This window comes from Emys orbicularis, chromosome 13 (genome assembly GCF_028017835.1).
Source record: "Emys orbicularis isolate rEmyOrb1 chromosome 13, rEmyOrb1.hap1, whole genome shotgun sequence".
Classification (NCBI taxonomy): Eukaryota; Metazoa; Chordata; order Testudines; family Emydidae; genus Emys; species Emys orbicularis.
Window position 1 is genome coordinate 6,859,268 of NC_088695.1, and position 21,504 is coordinate 6,880,771.

At 51.1% G+C, this 21,504-nt stretch overlaps 1 protein-coding gene across 1 annotated transcript in view; it reads right to left on the reverse strand.

Annotated features, from left to right (window-relative positions):
• Positions 1–3,714: 3,714 nt before the first annotated feature.
• LOC135888219 (zinc finger protein 436-like) overlaps positions 3,715–21,504 on the reverse strand; it is a 29,582-nt gene continuing 11,792 nt past the window's right edge. Inside the window, exons 7-12 of the mRNA XM_065416029.1 lie at positions 20,982–21,095; positions 20,585–20,664; positions 19,156–19,284; positions 12,338–12,464; positions 11,600–11,713; positions 3,715–3,905 (exon numbers count right to left, since the gene is read on the reverse strand). Of these exons, the coding sequence (XP_065272101.1) occupies positions 3,715–3,905; positions 11,600–11,713; positions 12,338–12,464; positions 19,156–19,284; positions 20,585–20,664; positions 20,982–21,095 (755 nt within the window). The remainder of the gene's footprint in view (positions 3,906–11,599; positions 11,714–12,337; positions 12,465–19,155; positions 19,285–20,584; positions 20,665–20,981; positions 21,096–21,504) is intronic.

Here is a 21,504-nt window from a genome sequence, read left to right on the forward strand (position 1 = left end):
CAGACCCTTCCCCCTGGGGACCCACCTCCCTTGGGCTCAGGCAGCTTCTCCCAGTCCTCTGTAGAAACTTCTCCTGTCAGCATTCAGTTCCGCTTGCAGCCTCCCTGCAGGACAAACCCGGGCATGGGTCCTGGCTGATCAGCCCATCTGAGACTTGAAAAACTTCTCTCCGCATTGGGCTGGCTAAGGCCGTGCTCTAACCTGCCTCCCTGGTCACAGGCTACCGGCACTGGTGCAAAACATCTGGGTGTCTCAGCTGGCTGGGCCAGAATTGTAGGGGAGAGAGAGAAGGCCAAAGGAGAGAGCGTAGAAGTGAGGTCTGGCATAATAGTTTAGACCACTGGGAGAGATGAAAATAAGCCGATCTGGTCAGGCATACTGGCAAGAACCGGTACACCACCGACCGCACTGGCAGGGGGCAGCTTCCCCAGGCCAGCGATTTAAAGGGCTCGGGGCTCCTGGCACTGGCCCTTTAAATCACCTCCCAAATCCCGGTGCTCCCGGCCACCACTCTGGCAGCAGGACTCTGGTGGCAATTTAAAGGGCCAGGGGCTCCCTGCTACTGCAGCCGGAGTCCCGGGCCCTTTAAATCTCAATGTAAAGGGCCCAGGGATTTGAAGATGCTGCCAATTCCGGTTGAGGCCCCACCCCCTGCTCAGGACTCTGGCAAATCGCTAAGTCCTTTCACTTACTTTCACCCCTGACCATGGGGAAGGAAACAGATGCATGAGGGGAAGGCTGGCAGCAGAACCTCGCGTCTCACATACCAGGGGGAGCCAAAACCAACGTCCGTGGAGTTGAGGATGTCGGCTGGTTCCTCTTCTCTGGTTTGCCCTGCTTAGCTTGCCTTTCAGGATCAGGATGATGAAAGCCCAATGGTGCCATGCTGGGTTCCAGGAGACAGCGGGTGTGAGACATACCCCAGGGTACAATCTGGACTGTTGAACTTCTTAAGTCTCCATCCCAGGGCATGTTTTACACTGTTTCCCAGGGTGAATAAAAATCAATGACTTTTTTTTTAAAGAAAAATCAAGAAAATAGATTTTTGTTATTTAAATTGGATTTTTTTGATAACTTTTTTCCTCAAAAACCATTTTATCTAAAGATAATTTTAATTAAGATACATTATAGCTCAAAGATCTCTAATCATGGAATAGGGATTATAAATTCCAATTCTATAGTATGAGACAATATAGTCATGTCATGTTTAAGAAACATTTTGTAAATGAGTTCGTGTAGTTCATGCATTAAGGACCCAGTATTATGGGGTTCCACAGGCTTCTGTATAGATTACTTAGGTTAATCTTTCTATCTACCCAATGGGACTCAGTGCTCAGTCTAGAAGATACCATTAGAGATGCTTAGTTTTCCAGTTCTCAAACTGTGGCTTTGTGTCTCCACAGGGAACATGTTTGTTAACAGTAAAAATGTTTGAAAATAAATTAATATAGAGAGGTGAGAAATAACAGACCTCACCTCTATTGTCCCTCTGCAAATTTGTGTACAAAGAGTCAATCCCTTACCGCTCTCAAAAAGTGCAGAGTTTCAAAAAGTTCAATGAATACAAGACTGTTGGAGGCGGAATAGATCTGGACAAGGAGAAAGCTGGAGACAAACGTGAGTAGAGAGGGACATATGCTTTTCTGTTAAAATATTATATGTTTGCTGTTGAAGAAACAAATCCAGAATACTGAATGTTGTTGTTTTAGTTAAATAAAACAATTTAAATGTCTGTCTGGTGATGTTCTCCACCTAATACAGCATGGCAAGAAAATCCTCCAACTATTAATGATTAACCTGTTGAATTGGAGATAGTTCACTCCTAATGACTTCATAAATATCTGCTTCAATTACCTTTGGTAATGAAATAACCAAACAAACATTCATTGTCTGATATAGCTGTAAAACTAATCTGAAAAGTTTTCAAAATAAATCACTGTTTAAACATGTATAGTGTGTACCTTTAAAAATGAAACCTACATCTATCTCTGCATTGTGAACAGGGCCGGTGCAAACATTTTGGCGACCTAAGTGGTCGCCTAGGGCACTAGAATTCGGGGGGCGCCATATTTTTCGGCAGCGACCGCGGCAGCCGGATCTTCAGCCGCCCTGTCGCCGCTGGCATTTAGATGGAGGGAGCTAGGGCAGTGAAAAAGCCTTCCACCGGCCCTGGCTGTGAAGAATATGTATTAAGGTTATAACAACCAACGAGAATACATCTTTATGTAGAAAACCATGATTAAATTGAGTCTTCCTGACTAGTGATTTAAATCAAATCCACCCTGCTTCTTCCCTGTGTGAACAACAAACCCCACCACGCTCTGCTCCCACACAGCCACCAGCCTTCAAAGTCACTCCTGGCTGCACTGTACTGAGTGCAACTAGCCAGACACTCGGGAATGTACCAAACGGCACAGCAACATCAGCCAGTTTTCTACTCCCAGCCTTGCACCTGGGAATGTGCATCTTGGACTGCTCAGTCTGTCCACTGTGATGGACAAACTCAATAATTAGTGGGTCGCCCCCATAAAGGGGCTGGATTAGGCCACAGCCTTGTTCTCTCCAGTCAAATCCCCCAAACACTTCAATGAAAACACACAGGTCCAGACAAAACACTAAAACCAGTTTATTAAGTGGAGCAAGGGGATTACAAGGGAGAAAGATATAAGGTCAGAACCGGTTAAAACTATAAAATTAAAATATGCATTTTAAATCTTAAATTTTACCAACCTAAGGCTTTGGTACACTTGCGAGGTGCAGCGCTGTAAAGCCGCCCCCAGCGCTGTAACTCACTCCCCGTCCACACTGGCAAGGCATTTGCAGCGCTGTATCTCCGTGGTGCAGCGCTACATGTACTCCACCTCCCCGAGAGGAATAGCGAGTATTGCGCTGCCGCTGCGGCGCCAGTGTGGCCGCCCAATGTGCGGTGAATGGACTCCAGAAGTATTCGGCAGTATTCCACAATGCCTGTTCTAGCCACTCTGGTCATCGGTTCAAACTCTACTGCCCTGGCCTCAGGTAACCAACCATGTGACCCATCCTTTACATTCCCTGGGAATTTTAAAAATCCCCTTCCTGTTTGCTCAGCCCGGCATGGCGTGGAGTGCTATCAGCGAATCTTTCCAGGTGACCATGCCTCCATGCGCCAAGCGAGCCCCAGCATGGAGCAATGGCGAGTTGCTGGACCTCATCAGTGTTTGGGGGGGAGGAAGCTGTCCAGTCCCAGCTGCGCTCCAGCCGTAGGAATTACTATACCTTTGGGAAGGTATAAAAGGACATGATGGAAAGGGGCCATGACCAGGACGCCCTGCAGTGCAGGATTAAAGTGAAGGAGCTGCGGAGTGCCTACCGCAAAGCCCGCGACGCAAACGGCCGCTCGGGTGCTCCCCCCACGACCTGCCGATTCTACAAAGAGCTGGATGTGATACTTGGGGTTAACCCCACCTCCACTCCGAGCACCTCCATGGACACTTCAGAGCTGGGGGGGGGGAAGTGGAGGAGGTAAACGGCAGTGAGGGTGGTGGGGCGGATGGAGACACCCTGGAGCCATGCAGCCAGGAGCTCTTCTTGAGCCAGGAGAAAGGTAGCCAGTCGCAGTGGCCAGTACTTGGTGGAGGACAAACAGAAGAGCAGGTTCCCGGTAAGCGGGGTTTTTTTCGGGAAGAAATTTTTTCCGTGCGGCCTCTTTGGGAGAGGAGGGTTAGGCATGCATGCCTAGATGCGGAATAGTGCATTGATGTGGTTTATCACATCACGGTAATCGGCCTTGGTAATCTCCTCGAATGTCTCATCCAGAACGTGTGCAATGCACTTGCGTAGGTTTATCGGGAGAACCACCGTGGTCCTTGTCCCAGCCAGGCTAACGTGTCCGCGCCACTGTGCCACGAGGGGCGGGGGGACCATTGCTGCACACAGGCAAGCTGCATATGGGCCAGGGCGGAAGCCGCATTGCAGTAGAAGACCCTCCCTTGCTTCCCAGGTCACCCTCAGCAGCGAGATATCGTCCAGGACGAACTCCTGTGGAAAATGTTGGGACAGTGTTCAGTGTACGTGCCCCCTGAAGCTATTGGCTCTCCCCAAGGCACAGAAACCCAGAGGACAGTGCAGCCCAGCCCTGAAACAATCAGTCCCCCTTACTCACCATTTTGAGGCTCCCGTGGGATATGTGTGCTCTGGTTCGGACGGGAAAATTATGCTATTGTGTAGACCCTATGTGTTTTCTACTCCTTAAGTGCGGGGGGAGTCACTACTGTCTGGTATAAACAGTGCTGTCTCTGTTAAATGTTGCATTTTGCCTATACAGCTGCATCAACCTTGAGATCTCAGCCGTCCCGCTTATCGCCTGCTCAGAGACTGCAAAGACTCAGGAAGAGACCGCGAAAAAGCAAAGAAGACATGCTGCAAGAAGTGATGTGGCAATCTATTAAAGAGAATGAGAAAGCACAGGACTGGAGGGAGAGAGAAAGCAGGATCCGCCAGGAAAACGTAGCGCACCGGCGGCAAAGCACGGAGCACCGGCAGCAAAGCACTGATAGGCTCATAAGCATCCTGGAGCACCAAGGAGACGCTATCCAGGAGCTCGTAGCCATGCAGAAGGAGCAATACCAGAAATGCAAACGCCACCCCCTCTTAAGCCCTTGTCCCAAAACTCTTTCCGTTGTGCCCCACTGTCACCTCCAACCCACTTTCCCCATTTACTCCAACACAAGTATCTTCACCACCCAGCCCTGAAAACCACGACCCTTATCCTCTGCACTCAACCCCCATCACCATGCAGTATAGCTGTCCTGAAGTGCAGCACTCACTGCACAGCACACCAGACAGGACATACGCGAATCTGTGATTGTACCGTTCCCCACTCCACCCCCTTGTTTCTTTTCAATAAATACATTTGTTTTCTTTTTAATAAATGGATTTTTTGGCTTTGAAAACATTCTTTATTATTGCATAAAGTAAAAGACTCCTTAGCCCAGGAAATAAACAGGCACTGCAAGACTGCTTGTCTGCTTAGCAAACACTGATTCCTAAAGATTGGAACTACTGCACTTCACTCCCGTGCAGGGCACCAGATATCACTGCTGGTTTTCAGCCTCAAATTGCTCCCTCAAGGCATCCCTAATCCTTGCAGACCCACGCTGGGCCCCTGTACTAGCCCTGCTCTCTGGCTGTGAAAATTCAGCCTCCAGGTGTTCAACCTCGGAGGTTCATGCCTGAGTGAAGCTTTCACCCTTCCCTTCACAAATATTATGGAGGGCACAGCACGCGGATATAACCGCGGGGATGCTGTTTTCGCCCAAGTCCAGCTTCCCATACAGAGATCGTCAGCGGGCCTTTAAACAGCCAAAGGCACACTCCACAGTCATTCGGCACCGGCTCAGCCTGTAGTTGAACCGTTCCTTGCTGCTGTCAAGTCTCCCTGTGTAGGGTTTCATGAGCCATGGCATTAACGGGTAAGCACGATCTCCAAGGATCACAATGGGCATTTAGAGTTCCCCTACCGTGATCTTCCGCTCTGGGAAAAAAGTACTGGCCTGCATCTTCCTGAACAGCCAAGTGTTCTGAAAGATGCGTGCGTCATGCACCTTTCCGTGCCAGCCTGTGTTAATGTCAATGAAACGCCCACGGTGATCCACAAGCGCCTGGAGAACCATAGAGAAATACCCCTTCCGATTAACATACTCGGATCCTAGGTGGGGTGGTGGCAGAATAGGAATGTGCGTCCCATCTATCGCCCCTCCACAGTTAGGGAACCCCATTTGTGCAAAGCCATCCACTATTTCCTGCAGGTTACCCAGAATCACGGTTCTTCTGAGTAGGATGCGATTAATGGCCTTGCAAACTTGCATCGACACGATTCCAACGGTCGACTTTCCCACTCCAAACTGGTTTGCGACCGACTGGTAGCAGTCTGGAGTTGCCAGCTTCCGGATTGCAATAGCCACCCGCTTCTCCACTGGCAGGGCAGCTCTCAATCTCGTGTCCTTGCGCCGCAGGGTGGGAGCGAGCTCCTCACACAGTCCCATGAAAGTGGCTTTTCTCATCCAAAAGTTCTGCAGCCACTGCTCGTCATCCCAGACATCAATGACGATGTGATCCCACCACTCAGTGCTTGTTTCCCGAGCCCAAAAGCGGTGTTCCACGGTGCTGAGCATGTTCGTGGATGCCACAAGCAATTTCGTGTCGTACGCGTTACGCGGCTCGATAGCATCATCGGACTCCTCACTCTCACTCTCACTGTCACTTTGGATCTTAAGGAATAGTTCGACAGCCAAACGTGACGTGCTGGCGAGATAAGTCATCATACGCCTCACCAGTTCGGGCTCCATTTCCCGCAGACAGATCACGCTGCACAGAAACCGTTGAAAGATGGCGCCAAAGGTGGATGAAAAGAAAGGGATTTCTGGGATGCGAAGCGATGCATAACTGGGCATTGGGACAGGACCCAGAATCCCCCGCACCCATGCCCCCTTCCCACAACCCACGGCGCCAGAATGGGAAGAAGTGCTCTGTGGGATAGCTGCCCATAATCTACCGCTCCCAATGGCGCAGCAAATGCTGCAAATGTGGCCACGACAGTGCGCTGGGCAGCTGTCAGTGTGGACAGACTGCAGCGCTTTCCCTACTCAGCTGTATGAAGTCTGGTTTAATTCTCAGCGCTGTACATCTGAAAGTGTAGCCAAGGCCTAAGGAAAATACAAAGCAAGCCCGTTTTCTCACCCCACCTGCTGTTGCAGGCAGTTCATAGTTTTTAGTACACAGCCTGGATTTCCTTCCAGCCTTGGTCTGTCCTCCCCACTCCAAGGCCCCTGTTGCCTTTCAAGCCATCTTGTTGCCTTCTTTAAAGATGGGAGAGGAGAGGTAAAAATGGAGGCAATTCTCCCTTGTGCTTTTATACCACTCTCCTCTTTGAGGTTCATCCCCCAGCCGGGGGGCAGGCGACAATCAGTCTGTGGCCTAAGTGAGCGTCCAGCCGTGCTTCCGGTGAATTGTAACTCTCTTGTTCCCAGCTCCACAGCTGGTGAATGGCCGGCTAAGCAATTAATGGCCACGTAGCACCTAGCTGGTGTGCAGGTGACATTGTCTCTGAGGAGCTCGTCTGTGGGCATTTTCCAGCTTTACAGCATGTAACAAACATACAGCAAACTCTCAGAGCTCCATGGACAGTGCTGATAGACACATTTTAATTGGATAATAATATTCAGCAGATGATGACTTTTCCCATGATACCTCACAAGACATACTTTGGAGAATATTTATCATTTTATAAACGTGGTGCCCATAAGAGTGTAGACTAGTGGTTCTCAGATGTGTTTCATTGCCCCCCCCACCTTGGTGTCTGTGGTCATTTACGCCCCCACCCTCAAAAGCACATATATCACCACCCAGCTCTAAAGGCAGAGTAGTCGCTGGCGACGTGCACAGATCTGATGTCCTCCAATAGCAGCACAGAAGTTAGGGTGGCCACGTGAAAAGTGATATTCCTCAATATCGCTGTTCACAGCAGACTTTTCACCCCATTGACACCCTAACTTCTGTGCTGCTGCTCCACCTGGGTTTGAGAGCCTGAGCATTTATCCCCACCTCCCAGATAGGCCTGTTCCTTCTTCATGAGCCCCAGCCAACTGAGGCCCACAGCCAGTGCTCTTTAAAAAAAACAACCAAACAACCCGCACTGATCACGCCTCCCTTGACACATTCCTGTGCCTCCACTGGGATGCTCTGCCCACACTTTGAGAATTGATAGTGTAGAGAGTCACCATGGGGATGCGTAGTCAAGATAGTAACACCTGCTCCTTTCCGTCTCCGGGATCCCCAGAGAAAATGTCCGAGCAGGAAAGCGAAACAGATCCAATTAACACTAACCTTGCAAAATTTCAGCTATAAACTTTCCCTCCATCCTTCAGCCCCTACCCCCAGCGAATTCAATGAGACTGAGTTGCAATTGGGCAAGTGGCATGGGACATGGGTATAATCACTGAATTATTGATCCCTGATTTAACAGAATACAGGAACACTTTGGATAGCTAAACATAGACTACTACAGTTACCCCTCTTAGAATGATAGAATATCAGGGTTGGAAGGGACCTCAGGAGGTCATCTACTCCAACCCCCTGCTTAAAGCAGGACCACTCCCCAAATAAACCATTCCAGACAGGGCTTTGTCAAGCCTGACCTTAAAAACCTCTAAGAAAGGAGATTCCACCACCTCTCCAGGTAACCGATTCCAGTGCTTCACCACCCTCCTAGTGAAAAAGTTTTTCCTGATATCCAACCTAAACTTTCCCCACTGCAACTGGACACCATTACTCCTTGTTCTGTCATCTGGTACCACTGAGAACAGTCTAGATCCATCCTCTTTGGAACCCCCTTTCAGGTAGTTGAAAGTAGCTACCAAATCCCCCCTCTTTCTTCTCTTCTGTAGACTAAACAATCCCTGTTCTCTCAGCCTCTCCTCATAAGTCATGTGCTCCAGCCCCCTAATCATTTTTGTTGCCCTCCGCTGGACTCTTTCCAATTTTTCCACATCCTTCTTTTAGTGTGGGGCCCAAAACGGGACACAATACTCCAGATGTGCCTCACCAATGTTGAATAGAGGGGAACGATCACGTCCCTCAATCTGCTGGCAATGTTCCTACTTATACAGCCCAAAATGCCGTTAGCCTTCTTGGCAACAAGGGCACACTGTTGACTTATATCCAGCTTCTCATCCACTGTAACTCCTAGGTCCTTTTCTGCAGAACTGCTGCCTAGCCATTCGGTCCCTAGTCTGTAGCAGTGAATGGGACTCTTTCATCCTAAGTGCAGGACTCTGCACTTGTCCTTGTTGAACCTCATCAGATTTATTTTGGCCCAATCCTCTCTGTATCCTATCCTTACCATCCAGCGTATCTACCACTTCTCCCAGTTTAGTGTCATCTGCAAACTTGCTGAGGGTGCAGTCCACATCATCCTCCAGATCATTAATGAAGATACTGAACAAAACCGGCCCCAGGATCGACCCTTGGGGCACTCCTCTTGATACCGGCTGCCAACTAGACATGGAGCCATTGATCACTACCAGTTGAGCCCGTCAATCTACCCAGCTTTCTATCCCCTTTATGGTCCATTCATCCAGCCCACACTTCTTTAACTTGCTGGCAAGAATTCTGTAGGAGATCATATAAAAGCTTTGCTAAAATCAAGGAATAACACATCCACTGCTTTCCCCTCATCCACAGAGCCAGTTATCTCGTCATAGAAGGCAATTAGGTTACTCAGACATGACTTGCCCTCTTCTTCCAAGTCTTTGAAAATACACATTTACATTTCAAACTCTAGCTATCTAAGGTGGACACACTTTTAAAATCTCTCTCTAAACGTTGACCCTGAGTCAATTACATGCAAGTTACTTAACCCTTTCTTGCCACGTGTCACAGAAGTTTAGATCCTGTGTGGATTCTTCCATGTTTAATAAGGTCAGACCTCCATATGAAACATTTTCCGCAGTCCAAGCACCTCTGGAGTCTCTCCTGTGTGCATTGCCTGATGTTGAACAAGGTGTGACATCTGTATAAAACTTTTCCCACAGTCCAAGCACTTGTGGGGTCTCTCTCCTGTGTGTAATGCCTGATGTTTAACAAGGTCTGACCTTCTTATGAAACTTTTCCCACAGTCCAAGCACTTGTGGGGTCTCTCTCCTGTATGGATTGCCTGATGTTCTACAAGGTGTGACCTTCTTATGAAACTTTTCCCACAGTCCAAGCACTTGTGGGGTCTCTCTCCTGTGTGGAGTGCCTGATGTTGAACAAGGTTTGACCTCTCTGTGAAACATTTCCCACAGTCCAAGCACTTGTGGGGTCTCTCTCCTGTATGGAGTGCCTGATGTTTAACAAGGTTTGACCTCTCTGTGAAACATTTCCCACAGTCCAAGCACTTGTGGGGTCTCTCTCCTGTGTGTAATGCCTGATGTTTAACAAGGTCTGACCTTCTTATGAAACTTTTCCCACAGTCCAAGCACTTGTGGGGTCTCTCTCCTGTATGTAATGCCTGATGTTTAACAAGGTCTGACCTTTGTATGTAACCTTTCCCACAGTCCAAGCACTTGTGGGGTCTTACTCCTCTGTGGATTGTCTGATGATAAACAAGGTGTGTCCTTCTTATGAAACTTTTCCCACAGTCCAAGCACTTGTGGGGTCTCTCTTCTGTGTGGATTGCCTGATGTTGAACAAGGTTTGATCTTTTTAAAAAACTTTTCCCACAGTCCAAGCACCTGTGGGGTTTTTCTCCTGTGTGGATTGCCTGATGTTTAACAAGGTTTGACCGCTCTATGAAACTTTTCCCACAGTCCAAGCATTTGTGGGGTCTCTCTCCTGTGTGTAATGCCTGATGGCGAACTAGGTGTGACCTCTGTATGAAACTTTTTCCACAGTCCAAGCACTTGTGGGGTCTTTCTCCTGTGTGTAATGCCTGATGTTTAACAAGGTCTGACCTTTGTATGTAACCTTTCCCACAGTCCAAGCACTTGTGGGGTCTTACTCCTCTTTGGATTGTCTGATGATAAACAAGGTGTGACCTTCTTATGAAACTTTTCCCACAGTCCAAGCACTTGTGGGGTCTCTCTTCTGTGTGGATTGCCTGATGTTGAACAAGGTTTGATCTTTGTAAAAAACTTTTCCCACAGTCCAAGCACTTGTGTGGTCTTTGTCCTGTGTGTAATGACTTATGTTTAACAAGGTCTGACCTTCTTATGAAACTTTTCCCACAGTCCAAGCACTTGTGGGGTCTCTCTCCTGTGTGGATTGCCTGATGACGAACTAGGTGTGACCTCTGTATGAAACTTTTCCCACAGTCCAAGCACCTTTGGGGTCTTTCTCCTGTGTGGATTGCTTGATGTTGAACAAGGTTTGCCCTCTCTGTGAAACTTTTCCCACAGTCCAAGCAGTTGTGGGGTCTCTCCCCTGTGTGGCTTAACTGATGTCTAATTATTTGTGTCTTTGAAATGAAACATTTCCCGCACTCGAGGGACTGAAGGTAGTGCCAGGGTGTCTCTTTCTTGGGATTTGTCTGCGGCGCTCTGGGATCCTCCTCTCTTCCCCCACCCTTAATAGATTCATCCACTTTCTTCCCTGGGAGGTGTCCCAGAAGCCTCTCTGACCTGTGCCAACTTCCCCAGCCTTCTGCCTGCTCCAAGCACTGGGAAAAATTCCCTTCAGCTCTGCCCACAAAGGTCCCCTGTGGTTCCACTTCCCTGGGAACTTCCTCATGATGATTCCCCGCCTCATTCTCACTCCCTCGCTCAGCACCTGCTGGGAGAGACACAATCCGGACAGGAGTCATTGTGCTGGGGAAAAAGAGGAATAGCACAAAGGGAAAACCCAACACAAAGACTGAGCAACGGGACTCCGCCTCCACATCCCACCCAAACACTCACAGGGAAGGAAAGCTGGGAAGCAAACTCCTGCAGCTAAGAGGCTGGGTGGAATGGCGTGAGCTATATCTGATGACTGCAGCCCTGTCCTGGCTGAGATGAGGAAGAACTGAGGGCGATTACTCACACCATATTTTGGGATCCTCACCTTTTTCCTTCATTCCCTAGATGGTTTCTGTGTCAGTCCTCACCTGTATGGGTGCATCTCAGAAGCCTTCTTTCCTCGCAGGCCTGGAGATCGGGCACCCACGGCTCTTCCCCTCGTTCCAGCCGGGCAATCAGCTCAGGTTTGGGAAGGGGGAATCCTGTGCAGAGGGTGAAATCAGACCAGATTAGGGTGCATGGAGCATTGGTGGAGTATTTGTCAGAAAGGACATTCCGTGAGTGGAACCTGTCCCTGCGCTCTGCTGGAGGAACATGGAAGCCAAGAGGACGGGAAAATGGTCACTCAGTCCCTTGCGCAGAGGAAGTTGTCTGGGGAGGTGAGTTGAATTATTACTACACCCTCACTAGGCGTTCCCAAGATCTGTGCACTCTGGAGGCCTTGCTGACTCACACACAGCTCTGCACTTAAACCCCTGCCTCTTTCTAAACCTGCAGAGCCCAGAGCCCTCCCCATGGCTGGAGCTATTCCCAAGGAGGGAGGTGAACAGGGATTGTGTGTGCAGCTGCGAAACAACACAGACAGGGCAATGATGGATTTATGCCCCTTTGAAAGCTGGAGGGGTGGGGATGGTTTAGCTTGTCCATTGGGTTTTGACACCCATGTCCCACTGGAGAGGGCACAGAGATGCAAGTCTCTCTCACACGGCAGCTGTGCATTATGGAACCCACTCGCCTCTGATCTAACTGACCAGGGAAGAACCTGACCAGAGTTAGACACGCAGACCCCACGACTTCGAATAACCGAGGGGACAAGAATCTCTTACCCAGCGAGGTCACCGTCTCGTAGTTCTCCTGCATAACGTGCCTGTAGAAGGCTCTCTGAGCGGGGTCCAGGAGAGCCCCCTGCCCCTGGGTGAAATACACAGCCACCTCCTCGAAGGTCACCGGCATCTGGAACACCAAAAGCCCCCACTCATTACCTGCTGCTCCAGCCACAATCCCACTAGTCATGTGTGAGGACGGATAAAGAAATGGAAGCTCTGGGAGCGACAGAGTAGCAGAATCCCACCCCCATCCTGCTCCGAGCAGCCAGGAGGCTTCAGGGGATGGGGAGAAGGTGAGAGCTCCTTGTCCCCCCCCAGCACACGGAGCAGGGCAGGGTCTTCTCATTTCCCACACACCTGCCAGACACAGGCTGATACGGGAAGCAGAGCTCTGAGCCAGGGACAGGAATCCCAACAGCTTCCCTTCGTATTTTACAGCAGCCCCAGGCTAGTGGGGTCTCACTCCAGCACTGGGAGCCTTGAAAATGTTCCCAGCCCTGTGTAAGGGGGTTGTATCCTGTTTGAGAAATGGGAGAATGTACCGTCTCCCCTCCCCCATCACCAATGGGCCCACTCAGAAAATCAGCAGGTTTATCACACCTTGTCTCCTCCCTGCCCAGGAGCTCCCTGAAAATCCCCTACCTGAGCTGGCTCCATCACAGACATTTCCCTTCCCTGCGTCCTGGAAGACTGGAGCAAAACGTGGACGTGATTCCTCAGCCTGTTGGGGCAAGAGGGGCGATGGGGGAGGTTAGAGAAGGGGCTTCAGTCCATGTCACACCCCAATTCCCCCCCAGACTCTTCAGACCCTCCCAGTAACAGTGTCTCTGAGCCAAATGCTAGAAAAAAAGCAGAACTAAAGGGGCCACATTAGGGGATTTCCCCACACTGCCGTGTAAACCCCTCTCACCTTAGGAGCAGCAGGAGCCCTCTGATGGCATCACCTAAAGAATGAGCTGCCCTGGACTCCTGCAGCATCCCCCAGGGACAGGCAGGCAGAGGCTGATCCCATTGGCCCATCCACACTCCCTGCCTGCCAAAGCAGCAGTGACTCCGGTGTGGCTGAGATGTGAATCCTGCCCAGAAATCAGACCAGGGCCCTGGGCGACCCCAAAACTCATGAGACACAGACCCCACCAGCACGGGTGTGTCTGACAATAACACACTGGGAGCAGGGTGTGGGTGTGGGGGGATGGGGCTGGGTTTTTGCCTCTGTTCCCCGCCAGTCTCCCCACATAAACCCATTCCCTCGCAGTGCCCCCCACTCACATCTTCCCCCATTCCAGCCTCCCTCCCCTCAGCCCCCCAATCCCCCCGCATGGCCTCATCTTCTCTTCAGTGCGCCGCGGCCCCCAACTCAGCCTGCCCCCCGCATCCCCAGCACCCGCCTCCTGCGCCCTCCCTGCCTGCCCTCACCCCCTGCACCTCTTTATCCTCCTCCCCCTGCAGCCCGGGGGTGACGGGGGGGGGGTCTCTCTTACCTTCCCTCCGAGCGGGGTCCCCCTGGGGCAGGGGCCGGGCCGGGAAGGGGCCTGGCCGGGCTGGGGGCTCTGCCCTGGGAGAGGCTCCTGGGGAGCAGCGGGAAGGGCCCTGCTGGAGATTCCCCTCTCCCGGCTGCAGCCAGGGCTCCGGGCTCCCAGCACCAGGCGCCGGGGCTCGGGGATCTCGCCAGGAGACAGAGTCACCGCAGCGGCTGCGAGTCACTTCCTGCTGCCGGGCCTGAGCCCAGCGATCGCTCCCCCCAGAGCCGCCTCCCAGCTGCTCCTGGGTCCTAGCGATCAACCCACCGCGATGCAGCATCTCTGTGTCCGGCTCCTGTTCCACTCACAGGCTCTACAGTCAGAAGGGCCCATCATGAGCATCTAGCGCAGGGATTCTCACGACCAAATTTGGTGGCCTCACAGTGTGGCCAGCAACTCTCCCTGGTGGCCGCTCTGACACTTTCCCCTATAATCCTAACTAACTTTAGGAGAAACCAATAAATATGCAGAGAGGTAAGAGGGGGAAACGGTCTTACTATTGTGGGGAACTTTTCTGGCTTATACACCACCCTGATAGTATGGAATAGCATAAGGACCTGAGTCCTTGTTCCCAGTCCCTTTACCTGGAGACCTGCCTGACCTCGAGGACTCCCCTTCCACTCCGGTGTCTGAAACCCCGACCAGGCTGGCCCCAAGATTCCTGCAGGGCATTCATACCCAATTTTGTTGCGATCACTCAGGACAGAGGCTAGGGTGTCGTATCCCCACTCTGGGGTGCTCTCTTCACTCCGGACACATCCCTGATGTCACCATTCAGCATTGCATAAAGTTCAGAACAAATACGATTTATTAAACAGCAAGTAATAAAAAAGATTAAGGAAAAAATGGGAAAGGGGAAAGGAAAACATGATGTCATCCCACACTGCCCAGGGTCCCCCCTCGCTCTACCCAGCTGCTCACCACACCCAGCTCCAGACTGCTCCAGACCCAGCTTCCCTCTGCATCAATGCTTCTGCTGCTCTGCCTCCAACCCAGCTCTGGCTGCTCCTCTGCCCTTCTCTGGCAGGCAACTCCAGCTCACACAGAGAACGGGCACCTGACTCCCTCATTGGCCTGCCTGCCTCAGGGTTTTCTTTTCTCATTGGCCCTTCCTGTCTTTTGGTACCAACCAACCCCTCCCACCCCCACTAAGTTTCAGTAAGGGGCCAACCGTCATGGGGTCAGGCAACTTCATGGTGTGTGTGAGCTCCAAAGCATCCTTCAGGTGAATTATAAATTTCTTTGTTTACCCCTTTCTTCCTGTTGGTGATGGACGGCCAGATAAGAGTTTTCTAATACCCACAGTCGGTCCTTTGTCATCTCTCAGGAGTTTGAGTGGGACAATCCCTTGAACTATGAAATATTTCACTAACAAAAACTTTGACATATGTCTGGGTCTTTATGGACAGATCCTCTTCTTTGAGCCTGCTGAGGGGTTTTGCCATAACAGCAAATGTCCGGGGGTGTTTGCAGAGCACAACCACTGAAGCTCAGAAACATCCCTGATTAGTCACCTTCCCAACTAGCAAATCGCCCTGCATCCATAGGTGATTGATTGCTGTGAGATCCCTCCCACCCAGGCTCAGACTCCCAGTCCTGGGGGGTGTCCCGCAGGTCGGCGCTGACTGACAGCTGTTGCCAGCACTCTGCCACTGTGACAGCTGCCAACACTGCCCTCACCTCATGAGTATCCCCACCGCACCCCCTCCAGCACCCCTAACTCTACACCCCCCATCAGCTCCCACCCCCCATTAGTGTCCTCTTTTGGGGCACCTGGAATATGGTCAGCCTAGCAACAAACATACATTAAAATCTCACCATTCTACATGCACTGGTGTCACACGCATTTCAACAGCACAACATTCAGCAGATCATGAGTTTTCCAATGATCCCTCACCAGGCACACTTTGCACACAAAATATCATAACCCTACACAAGTGGTGAACATGGGGTGCAGAGGTTATCACAAGAGGGATCAGTGTGGGGCGAGTGGGTCAAAGAAACTCTCTGTCATCCCAATGCAGGACACGGTGGGACATGGGGAGGGCATGACCGGCTGGCTATCGAGGGCCGTGGAGGAAGGCAGGGAGAGGAGCCCCTCCCCAGGCTTGGCCCAGGTCCACTGGAGCTGCTGGGGAGAGGAACCCCTCCCTCAGCCCAGCCCAGGACCACAGGAGCTGCCACAGCTGGGGAGAGGTGCCTCTCACCCAGTCCCAAGCAGCTGTGGTGAGAGAGGGCTGGGGGGAGTCCTCTCCCCACCGCAGTCTGCACCCCAAACTCCTCATCCGCATCCCCATCCCACAGTCCGCACACCTGGCCAGAGCCCTCACCCCTCTGCACACCATCCCTCTGTCCCAGCCCGGAGCCCCCCCCCCACTCCAAACCCCTTGGCCCCACCCCCATGTGAACTAGTATGGAGATGATGCATCACATACCGGTGCATAGAACCAAATTCATTCCACACATGGATGTAAAAACTGAGGGAACACTGGTCAGAACACATCAGATGCTCAGAGTGAGTTTACACTAGGAAATCTGGTGGAGGGTCACAGAGATCTGCTGGCTAATCCCGACCACACCTCCTAGCGTAGCCAGAACTTCAGAGGGTGATGCTGCGGAGGCAGAGGTGGGATCTCCAGGCCTCTGACAAAAGGTCCTGTGGGAATCAGTGCCTCTCAGTGGTGCTGTCTGAATGCGCTTATCCCATGATGCCCAAACACTCGATACCCCAGCACCCAGTTCCCCTGATATCAAGCTCCACCAGCCCCAGCCATTCAATCCCCAGAGACATCCACAGAACCCAAAGTCCTGGTCCCTTAACATTTGATTCCCCCAGAGCCCAGCACCCTGGGGGATTGGGGGAGGGGAGGAATTAGCAGCCCCCGGGGACACTTGTCCAAAAGGGAACAGCTCAAGTCAGTGGGGGAGCCCAGCTCAGGGGCTGGTGGAAGATGGGGGATGGGTACAGGTGTCTAAAGTGAAGGTGGGCCTGGCCCAAGTGTCCTTCTCCTCATCTCCATGGCAAAGGGATCCTGGCTGGCAGGGGAAGGGAGAGGGGGGAACTTCAGCCAGGCAGAGGGAGCGGCTGGAGGAGTTTCTCTCTCTCCCTTCCCCCACCTATGGCCCATCAGCTCAGCAGCCAGGGCTGCAGCAGGGAGGAGGGGCTGATCGGGGCTTCTCCTCCTCTGCCTGGGGTTTGCTTAGACCAGGCAGAGCCAGTGGGTCACTGACCAGCTGATGCTCGGCTGCTGATGGATCCTCACCCCAGTCAGGGGCAGCTGGATCCTTGGGAGCCAAAAGCCCCTGACGTGTGTGGGAACGAGGAAATGGGGTTGTTCCTATGGCCTAGTCAGGGCCCTGAGAGAATTTCCCTGCTGTGTGGGGGAGTCTCTGATGTCCAACATGGTGTTAGCTCCACTTGGAGCATTTTCCGCACTGAGAACATCTCAGAGGTTTCTTCCCTGTGCGGATTTCTAGATGCTTGATACTCCGGGAGCAGCTAATGAAGCTTCCCCCGCATTCAAGGCCTCTCTGCTGTGTGGATCACTGAGGTGTGAAGTCAAATTGAATCTTTTCCTGCAGTCCGGCTATTCCTAGGCTCCCTCATACCTCTGTGGATTCTCTTACTTTTAATGAGGGGTGATCGCTGAATGAAGCTTTCCCCACAGTCCAAGCACTGATGAGGTCTCTCTCCTGTGTGGATCCTTTGATGTGTTACAAGGGCTGACTTCTACAGGAAACATTTCCGACAGTCGAGGCAATTCTGAGGTTTGTCTTAAGAAGGAATGTGAGGTGTGCAATAAGACGAGAGCTCCAATTAAACTTTTCCCACTTTCAAAATATTTATAGTGTCTTTCTCACATGTGGGTTTTCTCATGTTGAGTGAGTTTTGAGCTACAGTTACAATTTTCCCCACAGTCCAAGCATTTAAAAGGGTTCACTACGGTGTGGATTCTCTGATGTCTAATAAGTTGTGAGCTTAGTATGAAACCTTTCCCACAGTCCAAGAACTTATGAGGTCCCTCTCCTGTGTGAAGTGTCTGATGTGTAAGAAGTGGTGATCTCTCTGTGAAACCTTTCCCACAGTCCAAACACTTATGGGGTCTCTCTCCTGTGTTTATTTTCTGATGCCTATAAAGGGCAGTAAATGATCTAAACTCCTACATGCCACAGGGGGCTTCAACAAGGGTACCCTTAACACACCCAACAATATTGTTAATCTATCCAACCACACACTTAACCTGTCAGAAGAGTCTGTCCTATCTTGGGGACTCTCTTTCTGCCCCACCACCCGCCCGCACACTATACAATTCTGTGGTGATCTGGAAGCCTACTTTTGTCGTCTCCGACTCAAGGAATAGTTTCAACACACCATTGAACAGCGCACTGACCAAAAGGAACCCTCCTATCAGCACTACGAGAAGAAGAATTCTGCGTGAACTCCTCCTGACGGTCGAAATGACAGACTGGACTTCTACACAGAGTGCTTCCGCAGACGTGCACAGGCTCAGATTCTGAACAAACAGCATCACTTGCCCCATAACCTCAGCTGCACAGAACGCAAGGCCATCCACAGCCTCAGAAACAACCCTGACATTCTAATCAAAGGGGCTGACAAAGGAGGTGCTGTAGTTATCATGAATAGGTCGGATTATGAACAGGAGGCTGCCAAGCAACTCTCCAACACCACTTTCTACAGGCCACTATCCTCCGATCCCACTGAGACGTACCAAAAGAAACTACACCAACTGCTCAAGAAACTCCCTGCTATAGCACGGGAACAAATCTAGAGAGACACACCCCTAGAGCCCCAATCAGGGGTATTCTATCTGCTACCCAAGATCCATAAATCTGGAAATCCTGGACGCCCCATCATCTCAGGCATTGGCACTCTTACAGCAGGATTATCTGGCTACGTGGACTCTCTTCTCAGACCCTACGCTACCAGCACTCCTAGCTATCTTCAAGACACCACCGATTTCCTGAGAAAACTACAATGCATTGGTGATCTTCCTGAAAACACCATCCTGGCCACCATGGATGTAGAAGCTCTCTACACCAATATGACACACGAGGATGGGCTACAAGCTGTCAGGAACAGTATCCCTGATGAGGCCACAGCACACCTGGTGGCTGAGCTTTGTGACTTTGTCCTCGCCCACAACAATTTCAGATTTGGGAACAACTTATACCTTCAAGTCAGCGGGTATCCACATGGCCCCACAGCATGCCAACATTTTATGGCCAACTTAGAACAACGCTTCCTCGGCTCTCATCCCTTAGAGCCCCCTCCTCTACTTGCGCTACATTGATGACATCTTCATCATATGGACGCATGGGAAGGAGGCCCTTGAAGAATTCCACCAGGATTTCAACAATTTCCACCCCACCATCCACCTCAGCCTGGACCACTCCACACAAGAGATCCTGGACACCACAGCAAATAAGTGATGGTCACATAAACACCACCCTATACCGGAAACCTACTGACCGCTATACTTACCTACCTGACTCCAGCTTCCATCGAGACCTTGGGAGACAGGCCAGTCCTCGCTTACAGACAGCCCCCAATGTGAAGCAAATACTCACCAGCAACTACACACCACACCACAGAAACACTAACCCAGGAACCAATCCCTGCAACAAACCCCGTTGCCAACTCTGTCCCCATATCTACTCTAGCGACACCATCATAGGACCCAACCATATCAGCCACACTATAAGGGGCACATTCTGGTGCACATCTACTAACGTAATATATGCCATCATGTGCCAGCAATGCCCCTCTACCATGGTTTTTTGGTTGAAGGATGGCAACCTCCCGGACATTCAATAACAGATTTAAAAGTTGCCATCCTTCAACCAAAAAACTTACAGAGTCACTCTTTGTGTGGATTCTCTGATGTTTAACCAGGGCTGATCTCCGTTTGAAACCTTTCCCACAGTCCAAGCACTTGTGGGGTTTCCCTCCTGTGTGGATTGACTGATGATAAACAAGGTCTGACTTCCGCTTGAAATTTTTCCCACAGTCCAAGCACTTGTGGGGTTTCCCTCCTGTGTGGATTGACTGATGATAAACAAGGTCTGACTTCCGCTTGAAACTTTTCCCAGTCCAAGCACTTGTGGGATGTCTCTCCTATGTGAATTGCCTGATGTTTAACAAGGTATGACCTCTGCATGAAACTTTTCCCACAGTCCAAGCACTTGAAGGGTCTCTCTGCTATGTGGATGCCTGATGTTGAACAAGGTGTGACCTCTGTATGAAACTTTTCCCACAGTCCACACACTTATGGGGTCTCTCTCCTGTGTGGCTTTTCTTAAATGACTTTCGTGCTGACTTTGAACTGAAACATTTCCCGCACTTGAGGCATTGGATGGGCTTCTCTCCAGTGTGGCTTCTCCCATGGTTATTAAGATCTGTGCGCTTATTGAAGCTTTTCCCACAGTCCAAGCATTGAAGGGGTTTCTCTCCAGTATGGATTGTCTGATGTGTCACAAGCTGTGATCTCACAATGAATCCTTTCCCGCACTGAAGGTAGTGCCAGGGTGTCTCTTCCTTGGGATTTGTCTGCTGCGCCCTGGGATCCTTGTCTCCTCCCCCACCGCTAATAGATTCATCCACTTTCTTCCCTGGGTGGTTTCCCAGAAGCCTCTCTGACCTGTGCCAATGTCCCCAGGCTTCTGCCTGCTCCAAGCACTTGGAAAAATTCCCTTCAGCTCTTCCTACAAAGGTCCCCTGTGGTTCCACTTTCCCAGGAACTTTCTCATGGTGATTCCCCTCTTCATTCTCTCTCCCTCCCTCAGCACCTGCTGGGAGAGAGAAACAATCCAGACAGGAGTCATTGTGCTGGGGAGAAAGAGGAATAGCACCGAGGAAAAACCCAAAACAAAGACAGACCAATTGCATTCTGCCTCCACATCCCACCCAAACACTCACAGGGAAGGAAAGCGGGGAAGAAAACTCCTGCAGATAAGAGGCTGGGTGGAATGGCGTGAGCGATATCAGCTGACTACAGCCCTGTCCTGGCTGAGATGAGGAAGAACTGAGGGCGTTACTCACACCATATTTTGGGATTCTCAACTTTTTCCTTCATTCCCCAGATGGTTCCTATGTCAGTCCTCACCTGTGCGGGTGCATCTCGGAAGCTTTCTTTCCTTGCAGGCCTGGAGATCGGGCCCCCACAGCTCTTCCCCTCGTTCCAGCCGGGCGATCAGCTCAGGTTTGGGAATGGGAAATCCTGTGCAGAGGGTCGAATCAGACCAGATCAGGGTGCATGGAGCATTGGTGGAGTATTTGTCACAAAGGACATTCCGTGAGTGGAACCTGTCCCTGTGCTCTGCTGGAGCAACGTGGAATCCAAGAGGATGGGAACATGGTCACTGAGTCCCTTGCGCAGAGGAAGTTGTCTGGGGAGGTGAGTTGAATTATTACTACACCCTCACTAGGCGTTCCCAGGATCTGTGCGCTCTGGGGGCCTTGCTGACTCACACACAGCTCTGCACTTAAACCCCTGCCTCTTTCTAAACCTGCAGAGCCCAGAACCCTCCCCATGGCTGGAGCTATTCCCAAGGAGGGAGGTGAACAGGGATTGCGTGTGCAGCCGAGAAACGACACAATGCTGGATATATGCCCCTTTGAAAGCTGGA